General features: G+C 42.7%; 1 protein-coding gene across 3 annotated transcripts in view; it reads right to left on the bottom strand.

Moving 5' to 3' along the window:
• Window positions 1-4,268: 4,268 nt before the first annotated feature.
• The window catches only part of LOC135901510 (uncharacterized), a 113,982-nt gene continuing 104,092 nt past the window's right edge, over window positions 4,269-14,158 (bottom strand). For all 3 annotated transcript variants that reach the window (XM_065431305.2, XM_065431307.2, XM_065431306.2), the window contains exon 12: window positions 4,269-6,975. In XM_065431305.2, coding sequence (XP_065287377.2) covers window positions 6,969-6,975 — 7 coding nt within the window. In that variant the 3' untranslated portion in view covers window positions 4,269-6,968. The remainder of the gene's footprint in view (window positions 6,976-14,158) is intronic.

The following is a 14,158-nucleotide window of genomic DNA, read 5'->3' as shown; positions in this document are numbered from 1 at the left end:
TAGGGAGCGAAATATGAAATCTGCCAGTTGATTACACGCCCGCACACCACATTAGCAGTTCAAAAAGTGAATTGAAGGAACTAGCAACTCTATTCATTGCCCGACTCAATGATCACCTGGAAGTGACAAAGTGTTCGTGTTGGCTTTGCGTCGAAACTTGCAACGACAGAGCCTAAATATATATAGATACTAATAGGCTAGTTGGTGAGCCACGATGTTGAAGCGGCGCACTTAGATCTGTCATGTACACACACACATAGAAAGGACATACACAGGCGCTGGACCAAGCAACGCCACCACCTCCATGGGCAGCACTTTCTTCCGAATTGAGAAGCCTAAACATCTGGCCTTGCACGTAGCTGCAGCAAACAGGGCGACTACATGGTATGGGTCCTCAAGAGTATGGGGAGGTAGAGAGCCCGAGTAACTAGAAATTAATTTGCGTACCAGCAGTGCCTGTGTTCCTTTTAATGTGTGCATGCACGTGTCTGATTTAAGTGCGCTGCTTAAACATATATGACAACTTTTGTTTTAGTTAGTTAAATGTGGTTTAATGGCGCAAGAGTGGCTAAGGCTATGCTGCACCAAACACGAGGTGTTTGTTTTCAAGAAGTGTTCTGCATAGAAAAAAAAAAAACATGCAATTCGTATATATGAATGAGTATTATGTGTATGTGTATACCATGTATTTCAGGCTATATGGTTCACCCCCATTATCTCAGTAACGTTTGGCAGTAACATAATATATCGTATTCAAAATTCCTTCTTTTTACTGTAGTGGAATGTTAATGTAATAACGTCATGCTCTTTTCTGACAATCTTTACTGATTGAATCTCATTTTGAGACAATATTAGACAGTAAATTTCATGCGGAATGATAACATTTCACTTAACAGCAATAATTTTATTACAGTAGATTTCCTTGTCTGCGCGCCAAGTACTGACAAAAACAAATTTTGTATGCCCTGCTGCCAAGATATTGGAGAGGAATGTCGAAAATAAAAGATCCTTTCAGATTACAGCTCTTAAAGTGGGAAAATGGCTGTATTACACAAGTACAGTGCAATAAAAACAAAATTGTGGATTCGTTCAAAAAAACCCAGTCAGGTACTCGTCACTACAATCTGTTTTCTTGATTTAGTGTCTAACCTTCGATGCTTTCTTGTGGCCTGCTGTGTAGCCTTATAGGCAAAGTAGTGTCAATACTGGTCAATGTTGTGTTGCTCCTGTACTCACTAGCACCTAGGAACAGATCACTGTACCTGTGTCATACGATATCAGGCTGAACAAGTGAACATGTAAAGAATGTACTCCAGGTAATGCAGGCAGAGTTCCCGGTTTGACTTGGTTCTGAAAATGGTTTTTGTTGCTAAATAGACGCTGACAATTCCACTAAACTTGCAAAAACTGGATACTGGCTTTCTGGAAGGCGTTTAGCAGTCCATACTGCAGAAAGGTAAAAGGGGGACTGCGGCAGCAGGCCACTACAAAGTTTCTGAAAAGGGCTATTCTGCTGCAAAAAGATTTCGCACCCGCACAAATGAGCGACTGATTCTTCCTTGGAAAAGACTGGGCATTTCAAGTCTCACAAAAACTAGAAATTATTTTTTCGCCAATATTTTGCCTATGCTGTTTCCTTAAAATCTTGCACTCGTCACATTGCGGAATTCCATCTTTTCTGATGTATTAGCTGATGACGTAGATGTTACTTGCATGACAAATTGCAATTTTCTTTCTAAATTAATATATGTAATCTTCACAAATTACCTACCTAGGTGTAGGTGCATGCTGTTGCTGTGGAATTCAAAACATGCTGTAAAGAGGCTGCACGGCAGGCCACAAGAAAGCATAGAAAGCTAGACACCAAATCAAGATAATGCATTGTGGTGTTGAGTACTTGGCTAGTTCTTATTGAACGAATCTATCAATTTGTTTTTATCGATGTAGCAGCAATGAAAATGCTGGCAATGTATCAGACATGTTCATGTCAAAAATGTACACTACCCCAGACGTTTATTTTTAACAGTATCACAATTTTTTTCAATTGCTTTTGGCATACAGCATGAATCTAGTTGAGCGGGCTTATTACTTCAAGAGGCAGGCATCACATACACAAATTTAAATTGCATATTTGACTCACTAAAAAATTTTTACTAATCTACTTTTTAAATAATTACATTAGCACACATATTGCATACATGAATCGAAGCTGATGATTTCACAAGACACATCTACTGGGAAGGAATTTTTAAAGTAGCACTATTTTTAGGATCAGCACTGTCAAACTTGTGGCAGAAATGCACTATTCTTCCACTTACTCTTTCCACAAGTTTCTTTTTATACATGGAAGCTCAAAAATTACCGAAGCAACAAACTTTATCACATACCTTGAAACCAGTGTCGACCTCAGAATTACTTCCAAGTGGATATGACTTTCGTAGTCATCAGCTATAATTTACAAACTGCAATATGTCCGTAAATATTTTAGAAGTTTAAAGAAACGTTAACTCACCAAATATGCATTTAATTTCTCCTGCAAATATTTTCTGCCTATGAGAGCAATATAACCCGCAAAGTAAGAATAGCACTGCACGTCTCAGGCGATTTAAACAAATTCTGTTAATGATAAAAAATAATACAATATATTGGCACACCTATTATTACTTTTGTGAAAGCTTACATTGCACACTGCCATGTAGGACAAGTTTAACTGTCAGGCCAGAGCATTTGTCGTATTGGCAAGATTCTACCGTGCCGCTGATTCTAACGCGCAGTTATATTACCGCTAAAAAAAAAAACCAAAAAAACTTGGTGCCGATTCTACCACGCACATCAAGTAACGAAATCAGTCTACGTGTACCATGTTGAAACAATATTATGGAACATACAAAGGCACACAGACACGCACACACAGCAGAATCTTAGAAGCCCTTGGCTATCAGAGTGTGACGGCACCTCTTTTTTGCTGTCTACCGACCACAGAAAGTCATTTTCAGTTCAATGTAATGCACTAGAAATGTCACTTCTGGAGGCTCGTGCAACCATCATCTGCGGGAAGGCATTCCACGCACCATCGACCTACCTTGCGATGTCTCCGAGCGTCACTTTCTTAAGAGGAAGCTTTAGCTCGGGTCCAACTCCTAAGCCGCCTATTCAAATACATGTAAAACGCAAAAACATTTTTCCGAGATAACCCCTGGACCGATTTTAATGAAATTTGTTGCATTTGAGAGAGATAGTTAAATTCTAGTGGCTGTCGGAAGCAGAATTTGGATTTAGGTCCTGAATTTTGTTTGAAAGATTTTTAAAAATTCTAAAGTTTGAAAAAAATAGAAGCACAAAGTTTAAAAATACATAGCTATGCATCAAGAGCACTTATCGCGGTTCTGTAAAGGGCATCCAATAGATCATTCAAAGTGGACAAATTCGGTATGTATTTTATATCTTACGTGAATTTGTTACGTCGTTCACAAGGGTCCTGCAAAAGCTGTATTTCCATATTACTAATTTTTTGGGGATTCATGTGTAGCACATAAATGTTGTCCGCTTTAGATGTACTACCAGATGCAACTCACAACATTGCATTATCCTTTTTCGTTACTAAGTTACAGAGTTGTAAACTTTATAGTTTTGTTTGTTGAATTTCCGCCAATTTTTTTATAAAACATTCAGTACCTAAAACGAAAATTCGAAACCAACAGTCACTAGATTTTAAGTTTTTCTTTTAAATGCAACAAACCTCATCAAATTTGGTGCACTGGTTACCTAGAAAAACGAATTCTCCTTTTACATGCATTTAGATAGGAGCACCCGAGCTAAAGCTTCCTCTTAAGACGACCCGTTCGATGGCAGTGTGGCTAGCTACCTTGCATCGAGCTTCTTTTAGTAAGGATCAGTTTCATTTTTTAGTCTGAGCAGAATTAGTTATGACTGCAACGCATATGCTAATTTGAACGCACCCTCTATTAAAAACTAAAGTGTGCGTTAGAATCATGCAAATATGGTAATACCGTGTTTGGCACATGAATACTTTAACACTATTGCCAATCTGACTTCTTGCCAAATTGGATATGGCTTCATTACCGCCCAGGTTCAATTTCATAGTTGCAACTTGTTGAAATTTTTATGTAGGCAATGTGTGTCTTTTTAACTAATCTGTGTAGTGAGGCAGAACCACATTACTTGTACCAGCAAGGTTAAATCCACTTCCTGAAAAAAAAAATTATACAAGCTGAAGGTGGTGGCAGAGAGGAAAAAGTGACGCAAGATTCAAAACAAAAGCTTTTATGGAAGGGTGTACAATTCAACTCACAGGCGCCCAGACATTGCACAAATCTATTGAACACTCACTGTATTCATTAGGCCGCCTCTACAGATTGGTTCACAAGTGCGACCATACGATAATGCCCTATTTGTTTGCAAAAACCCACAGATAAGAAGAGAAACTTTCTGGTTTACATAACATATAAGCACTTTGTATTTCAATGAAGGAGTCACTGCACCAATGTCCATTCAGATAAGGAAAGTCACATACTATATGTACAGGCATACACAATTCCCAACACAAGGTCTAACATAAAGGTCATGCATTACAGGGAACACACATAAAAAATTAACACTGCAATCATAACAGGACACTATAACACAGACATTACACACCAGACTGCAGCTAGTCTGTAGTCCATTAGTTTCTCAGGTACTTCACTTTCGTGACTGATCTTACTGAACTTGTATTCGAGATATCGCTGCCCAACAAACATGGAACTTTAACAACAAAATGAATGTGCAGAAGAGTCTAACTTAAATTTAATAGGAAGCAATTGCAAGTTTATTAGGCTGAGATCACGAGATCTACATAATTCAGAACTTCTTAAAGAAGTAGAAAAGAGGATGTGGACTGGCGTGTAAAAGAAAGCTTTCATGGTTGATTTGCTGTTCACTCAACCAGCCCCAGTCATTTTCAGAAACCATGAATTCAACGCATCCTCCATTATTAAAGAAATAAAAAAACTCATATTCTCAATGGCACTACGGAGCACAATCAGCGTGATTGCCACAATCAGAATTCGCAATCATAAAGGTGGGCAATGCTCTCATCTTAGCCTAACCAGCACCACTTATCCTTTCATCATTATGCAAAATGAAAAGGCATTACATTCATTAGTTATAACCATGTTCGAGTTTGACTTGCTTTTATCGATCCCACATGCCATTGATTCCACTGGCGACTTGAATGACCTGTGCATCTTGACCAGTGGTGCAGAAAATTCCGCACAAGTGCTCAAAGTTCGTTTACTCAAATGTTAACAGTGAAGCTTTGAACCGTGATAGTGTCTCGGAAAACAGAAACAGAAGCCCATAACTAGGAACAAAAAGTGTACCAAAACCTTGCATCCAGGCATACACTAGTTCACAGACAGACAAAACAGTGCAGTTGTCACTTTGCAAGAGAAGCTGATGGATAGTGGTGTTCACATAGAGGTGGATCCACCATCGCAACTCGGCAATAAAAAGTAATGTCGCTGCATTGGGAACACTTCGCATCCTTTAACAGTAAAGGTGGGACATGATACATGCGCTTGGAACTTGCATCGACATTAGCTGACTATGTAAATGGCACAGCACCACCAGATTAGTAATTTACAAATCTAGTTGTGGTCAACATGATTACGGCTAAAGCATACCATAAAAAATCCAAAAGATGCATACTTTCTATACAATAGGTGCAGCAGATCTTGCACAATACTACTCTTATGGCCCCTATGAAGTTTTATTACACATACAAATAGTACAGAAGACAAATCAAATTATTAGACTGCAAATGGAAATGTTGCGATTGGGATAATACCAGAGTGTTTTACATTAATCCAACAGAAATCTTACAGAAAGAAATGTTCAGCAACATGTCCATGTGCCAACAGACCACACTTTCAGGTGTTCACAGACACCACCTAAAACTCGGCATGTCACAAAGGCAGAATATTTTTGCGGAACTTCCCTTTGAGCGACAACTTGAAGCAGTGTATTGACGTAACTTATTCTTTTGATTGTTTCTTCACACAAGTTCCCAAGTTGTCTGGTTTTTCTTTTTCTGCACATGTTTGCACGATAATAGTAGTTCAAAAAACAAGCCAAGCGCATTTGCAGTGCACTTAAAGATTAACCCTTTGATGACTCTGATTGGAGCAAAGCCATGAATAGACACCGCACTAATCCACTGTTGTTGCGCAGCTCTTCATATTACACTGTCAAAGCAACTCTCACCTGCAATGAGGTTTGTGAAAATAAGCCAGTTCGTTTTCCCTTTCATGAGCTCACGTATACATAGCGCAGCATAAATTTGTTCGAAGATGTCCTATCAGCTTGTCCAGTGTTACCCAAACCACCACATCCACCGGTAGAAACTGACAGTTCAAAGGCACGCTAGAAACTTGGCACAGTGGCTTCCATTACCGCAACATTAGTCACTAATTCTGCTTTCCTTTAACGTAAGACCGAAAAGGCAGCATGCTTCTTAAGTACGTGCAGTCAAACCTTCTGTATACTAATGATCAACCACATAATGAATTCTTGAATTTACGGAGCATACTAATGTTGTTTCTCATTAATATCAGCACATAACGAATGTGCTTATAATGAATACTAGCATATAAGCATACTTTTGTAAAGAATGCAACTTTGTTATTCTGAGATATAAGTGTAGTCCTTTTACTTAGAACAATGCGTAATTTTCCCCTTTTTCCAAGTGCAGCACAAGCTGAATTGAAATATGTTCACTGTAACAAGCAAGCACTGCGTGCTCATCGACAAGGCAGCAGAGGTACCACGTGCCCATAGCTTGACAAATGAGATTGCAGACTGTGTACCAATGAACGGCGCATTTTTGCCATACAGTTCGCGTAACTGGTATGATGCTTCGTACGCCAGTCCGGTAAGGCTTAGTCAGGGTAAGGCCCACATTGAGAGTCTTAGTTCCTGAAATGGAGAAATTGAGCAAATGACACGGCAGCTATTGCCTCACAGAATTTAAGGAAGCCCTGCTCATTAGTATGGCACACTTAGCACAGGCTTTCTTTCACGTGCAATACTTTGTTCAACAAGCATTTCCATGGTAAACAAGCATCAATCTACTTTTGCAATCAGATAAATTAATTTGAAACTGTAGCATACCTGCCAAATTGTGAACTTTTAGATTCGCAAGAAACGTGCGGACATCAAACCAAAGGAGGGGGGTGGGTGCAGGCATAGCCCACATTTTTTTAAAAGCTTGGCTTGAGCACAATATTTCTGTAGGATAACGTCAGCATTTTATTAATGATGATTTAGCTTTCGACAGAGCACACAAGCAGCAGCAAACTTGGAGCAGCAGAGAATGCTGAGTAACGCATTGTTTTCTTTAGATCAGAGTAGATGTTCCAGCAGTTTTACCGTTGCTGATGTTGCCTCTTTCAGGAGCTGGTCTGTATAAGTTTGCGCGAAGCAACTACCCCTCTGGCATTCTTTCACCATCAAAACAGTGACTAAAAGGTGTCGAAACCAACAGCCAACATTTTTTCGCTAACAAAATGTATTTTTGTTAAGTCTTGATGCAATGTACATATAGCAAAACAACCTCAAATTTGTGAAGGTTGTGGAAAATTTGGGAGAGTGGGTAGGTATGCTAATAGAGGAGCAAGTAAGCCCTACTTGGAAAAAAGCGAAGTGCTGGTTGAACATAGTTCACAGCGGGCACATGAAATCATTGAGACAGATCTCATGAGGAAGTTTGATAGCTCGTGCGTCAGTTCTCCTTCGACAGCACTTTCATCTCGGGAAATGGCGCATCCTGACGAGGTTTCAATGGAAAACATTCAGTGTGCACTGTCGACATGTGGCTATCATCAGCATTGCAAATGATGCTCCAGGATTTTTGCCAATTATTCGCATGTTGCACATGGTAGCAGCCTCTACATTTATTCCTTCATGGCTTCATAAATAAACTGGTGCAAGTCAGCACTGTGTGCGTGTCGCTCTCTCGTGCCCTTGTCTTTTTTTCACTGTCTCCCTTTTCAAGTGAATCACAACCAAGCCCCAGCTTCCACGCTGTCTCAAAGAAGGCTGCAACTATGGGAGAAATTAAATGAAACTTGCAGAAAACTTTGGTGCTACGAGCATGTGGCAAAGTTGATGAATCCGTAGACCTTGGTTATTTCACTCCCGAGGCTGACAAAAGTGTTCCATGTGATCGTGGTCTCTTGATAATGTTTCAGCCTCTGTTAGGCTCATGGCACCAAATCTTGGGGGTATTTGCATCTAGAGGCAATGTGAAAGCACCATTGCTTGCCAAAGTCATTTTGGAAGCAGTCATCCTGGCAGAGAATGCTGGCCTCAGGGTAGACTATGCTACATCGGATGGAGCATCCTGGAACCATGCAATGTGGCATCAATTTGGAACATCTGGCTTGGCATCAGCTATCAAGCTGTCAGCATCTCATCCCACCAATGTCAAGAGACTGCTTTTCTTTACTGAATGTGGAAAGTCGGACGCAAAGTGCATCAGGAATGGTTTCATCAAAAACGGCCACAAAATGTCAGATGGGCATGTAGATGTTCAGCCAATAAGGATAGCTCATGACTTGGACAAGTGCGCTACAATGTTGAAAGCCACGCCGAAGATTACAGAAGTATATCTGAACCCCAACAATTGTGAAAAAAAACAAAATGAAAGTTAATCATGCATTTCATCTTTTCAGCCTTGAATTTACACATGGGCTTTTCTTGTAAAAAGAAGCAATCTCAAGGTCATGCTCATATGAAGAACAGACAGAAGAATTTGTTCACTTCATGGAAAGCCTAACTGTCATAATGACATGAATGAATGCCTTCAACAGCACTAAGAAAAAATTCTTAACAGGAAAGAGTACTGCATGATGCTCTAGAGTACTTAAGCCATTGGAAAGCCTGCAGGGGACCTACGAAGGCAGGCTTTTTGTCTGCTAGCACTGCACATGGCCTAACAGTAATTCTGGAAAGCACTTTGGAACTTCTTACTACCTGGCTCCTCCAGACACCCTCTCCCTTCAGGAGTGGATCAAACAATTTTAAACTGATCTAAAAACTGGAACTCAACACATTACTGCGACAACAGAGACACCCGATGTAGATCTCCATTTGCTCCATCTCAATGAGGCCGGCAGAGGCCCTACCCGGCGGTGGCAGCGGCAAAAACTTAATCAGAAACTTTGTCTCTATGTCACCCACCTAACTACGGAGGCAGATGACTATGCGAAACCCCTCAGTAACAACAATTGGCATAGCCTTTGTGATCGCCTCAGTGGCACCTAAGCACACCCTGGACCTGGTCGCTACTCTGCGCATTATGGCAAGCTTCCACAGGAATGGCGCCATGTGGACATCATACTAATTCCTAAGCAAGGCAAGTCACTGTGCCTTCATAATCTCTGACCAATATCCTTAACTTTGTTTGTAGGTAAACTCTTCAAGCGTGTTCTACTTTCCTGGCTACAACCCTTTCTCGAAGACAGCCCATTATTTCCTCATGCACTCTTCAGCTACCGCCCTAACTTCTCTATGCAGAACGTTTTGTTGCAGCTTAAGGAGGACATGGTGGATGGCCCCACTGCATCCCAGGCCGGAGCTATTCTGGCCCTGGACCTCAAGGGGGCCTTTGACAATGTCTCTCATGACCTAATTCTCGACAATCTGGCTTCTTCCCAGTGTGGCACACTCACCTACAACTGCGTCAGAGCTTTCTTTTTGGACCACATGGCCCCTATTGGCATAAGATCTGGTTGGATGTCATCACACTCACAGGTAGAGGAATGCCACAGGGCTCAATTCTATCACCCACCCTCTTCAAAGTGGCTATGGCTAAGCTGCCCTTCTTATTAGACCAGATACCCACCATCCGGCATGCTCTCTACGCCGATGACATTACAATATGGGCAACCCAGGTATCCAATGAGGCCATCCAGGATGCTTTCCAGGAAGCTGTGCGTGATGTGCAAAACTATGCAGCCGGAAGCGGCCTTGCCTGTGCAGCCAAAAACTGAATTGCTCCTTGTGCATAGGCAGCGCTGCAGAACTGACGAATTCCCTAATACAGTCGAACCTCGATATCACGAACGTCAATTTAACGAAATTCTCAAAATAATGCACTTTTTATTTTTCCCGCTCTCTGCCCCATAGAAAACCATGTATTTTTTTTCACGATTTAACGAGGTCACTTTATACTGTACTTCTGATTTAACAAAGTCCTTGCGCATTGCACGCACGTACCAGGAGCCTCCTTGACAGGCAGACGAAAACTTTAGCCGGGCATATAGCGATTTGCATGCGCCCTTTAATGCTCAAATCTTCCCGGCGTGCTTCAATACGTGGAGCAGAACATGCTGCTGCGCCATCTAACGTGTATGTATGAAACCCGCAGCGGACGCGCTCCTGTAGTGCTAGCCGGAGTGCTTCAGAAGTTCAGGAGCGCGTCACGCTATGACGTCACCGGCCTGTTGAAACGGGAAAGCACCAACCGGAAGCAAGTTTACGAACAGCAGTCGTTGGGCACATTTTCTCAGTTGGTTATTTGATCTCGTTAGGCCTAGGTCGTCGTCCTATTCACGATGAGTGGTGCACCTTGCAAGAAAAAAGTTTTGAGCCTTGATGTGAAGGCCAAAATTATCACCGAAGTGATGAGTGGCGAGAAGAAGGTGGCTGTTGCTGAATGGTATGGAATTTCATTGAGCTCGCTTTGAACAATTTTGACATTGAAGGACAGTATCACAAGTGCTGTCAGTGCTGGTGGTTCAGGCCAACAAAGAAAGAAGGTAAAGGAAGCAGCTTACGTCGATGTAGAAAAAGCTCTTTTCTCATGGTTCCACGATATGCATGCAAAAAACATGCCGTTGAGCGGAGCCATTCTTCAACAAAAGGCCCTTTGCTTGTATTCTTGGGCACGACTTCAAAGCCAGCTGCGGGTGGCTGCAACGATTCAAGGAACGGCATAGTATTGTTGGGAAGGTGGCTAGTGGAGAATCAGCTGAGGCGAACTCAATTGGAGCAGCGGACTGGTTGCGTGATCGTGTTCCCAACATTCTATCACGTTACAATGTCTCCGACATATATAATGTCGACGAGACCGCATTTTTCTACCGGCTGTTGCCAAGGAAGAGGATGGCTTTGAGAAATGAAAAGTGCCATGGTGGAAAACACAGTAAACAGTGTCTCACTGTTCTATTGTGCGTGAACATGGACGGCAGTGAAAAGCGTGCCATTCGTAATTGGCACAAACGAGGAGGCGCGTTGCTTCAGCGGAAAAAGGAGCGTGCCAGTCAAGTACGCCGCAAGCACAAAGGCGTGGATGACAAGGGATTTGTTCAGCAACTGGCTGAAGGATCTGGATGCTGAAATGTGCAAAAGGGATCGAAACATTTGCCTCCTTCTGGACAATTGCTCAGCGCATCATGTTCAAGATTGTGCGCTTTCCAACATTGAGCTTGAAGATTTCCCTGCCAACTGCACCTCCCTGATACAACCACTCGACCAGGGAATAATAAACAGCGTCAAGTGTGCATACCGCAAGTGGGTCATTGAAATGCTTCTGCTGAACATCGAGCTCCACAGAGACGAAAATCGACATGTTCGTGGCCTTGGAGATGCTTTCGCGGTCATGGGAGGCAACAAATAGGGACATCTTAGCCAAGTGCTTCAAGAAGGCGGGATTGAAGGAGAGCGTTTCTTTGAATGAAGAAGCGGAGTTCAGAGCAAGTGACGGTGACGAAAGTATGACGTACACAACAGATGTGATTGACTCGTGGCAGCTGCTCTGCGATCAGGGAGTTGCCCCAAGTGACGTGACACTCGAGGACTTTGTCTTCAGCGATGCTTCCGCTGTGACAACTGAAGAGCTGTACGATAACGCAATAATCCAGAGCGTCACAGATACAGAAATGCAGGACGACTAGGACGAAGAACTCCAGGCGGCAAGCAGCATAGCTACACAGAAGCAAGTCATGGATGCGCTGGATCTCTTACGCATGTATGCGGGTGCGCACTCACAAGAGCAAGCCTTAGCAGCCCTGTCAACCTACGAGCACCTTATAACCCCGACGCTTATTAAAAAGCGGCAGATGAAGCTGACGGAGTTCTTCACTTCCACCTGAGTTGCATAGAATTGCTCTGCGGGAAGTTAAATAAGATATATTCCAGTGCTCATGAATCAATGTCGTCATCGCTTTACTGAGCGCAGTATCATCAGATGGCTGCGAGCGTTAAGCGCATTAATGATAAGTGGTGGCCTCATGGATCCACCAAGTTAATACTACTTCCAATTTTCTTTTAAAGAATATTCAAGTTGATAGCTCTGGTATGTGCATAATTTTTTTTCTTTGCGCCACGGGTTGCCATGTCTTCGTGAAAGAAATTTTTTTTTTTAGTGATGACAAATCATGATGATGATGGCACTGATGGCCACCCACATCTAGTGGCAGCTATGAGCACTAGGCGCGGTGCTTGCTGCAGACCTGCTCTTCACCGTACGCATAATGGAGAAAAATGCATTCGTACCCGCTGGCTATCGAGCATCACGCTCTTGGTACAAGGTGCCATACACCAAGAGTGTTCCAAGAACCTGCATCTTTATTTGGACTGCTGAAACACGCGAACCTCGACTTAACGAAACTCGCGATTTAACGAAATTTTCGGCTGCAAATTGGACTTCGTTATATCGAGGTTCGACTGGCCTTCCCGTTTTTACACGGCAGCCTCATCCCTCAGGTAGCTAAACTTCATATCTTGGGCCTCCACATTCACTCTGATGGTAAAGCCTCGCACACTATGCGCCTTCTGGGTCAGCAGAGAGCACAGGTTACACATATGATAAACCCCATTAGTAATCATGAGAAAGATGTCCTCCACATAGTACAAGCTCTGCTAATCAGCCGGCTCACCTATCACGTCCCGTATCATAATCACCCTCTCATTCAGACTCAAAAGATTGACGCCCTTTTACTGAAGGCAGTGAAAGCGACTCTTGGGCTGCCTCCACATGCTTCCACACAACAGCTTCAGCTTGGTATCCACAACACCGTAGGTGAGCTTCTCGAGGCTCATTGCAATGGTCAGCTCCAACGTCTCAGGGGCAGCTGTCACGGCTGTGCTATACGCTCTCATCTTGGCAACCTTGTCCCTGAGACACCCACACATGTCCCACAATGTCGCCTCACTCCTGCTCTATGTGCTAGCATAAGTAGCTCCGATTCCCCGCATATCTTGCGAGTCTTCTTTAGAAGACCCACTTTTGCACGAGTAGAGTCACAAAACAAGAGTCAACATTTGTGCATGGGTCGTTTGACTCTCAATAGCACGCGAAGAGTCGTTGTGGAAGATCGCGACTCCTTTGATATTTAAGATGAGTCTGGCGAGAGAAAGATTATAATGCAGGAGAAGAAATACCAGATTACATCTGTTTTAGGCAGGCCCTCAGGTTCCTGTCCTGGTTACAGATGCCATGCGATAGATGCCATGTGCCATGTGCCAGACGCCATGTGATACCAGCAGTATAAAGGAACTTCCCAAGCCAAGCTCTAAAACATCCCACCGACTCCGAGCTGCAAATCGGAAACTCAAGAGGCTGGCATCGAAAGTAGAGACCTTGAGTGAAAGCATTTCAAGGATGAAAAATGCCACTGCAGCCACAACCGAGAAGATCTTGCAAGACAGACTAAAATGCTTGTCTCCAAAGCAGCAACTAGCTGTAAGACAATGCTTTGAAGCTGCCAAACGAAAGAGCACACGAGGGATGAATTATAACAAGGAATGCCCAAATGCATCTTGCTGTAAATGCGTAGTCCCAAGCTTTATGAATACATTCGGAAGCAATGCATCTTAGTACTTCCAGGAAAGGCGACTTTATGGAAGTATATGTCAAACTACATGGGTAACTTTGGCTTCAATGAAAAGTTGTTCGAAATGTTAAAAGAAAAGACATCTGTGATGGACCCTTTCAAATGTCACGGGGGTTTAGGAATTGATGAAGTGAAGCTCTCAAAGCACCTGTCTTCTGACACAGCTGGTAAAGTCGCTGGATTCGTTGATCTGAGGCCATACACACCAAAAGAAGAAAAACACGTCCTCTCCAACCATGGTCTTGTGGTGATGTTTGTAC

Source organism: Dermacentor albipictus, chromosome 8 (genome assembly GCF_038994185.2).
Source record: "Dermacentor albipictus isolate Rhodes 1998 colony chromosome 8, USDA_Dalb.pri_finalv2, whole genome shotgun sequence".
Taxonomy (NCBI): domain Eukaryota; kingdom Metazoa; phylum Arthropoda; class Arachnida; order Ixodida; family Ixodidae; genus Dermacentor; species Dermacentor albipictus.
The sequence above is the reverse complement of the archived record's forward strand: the minus strand, read 5'-3'. Positions and strand labels throughout refer to the sequence as shown.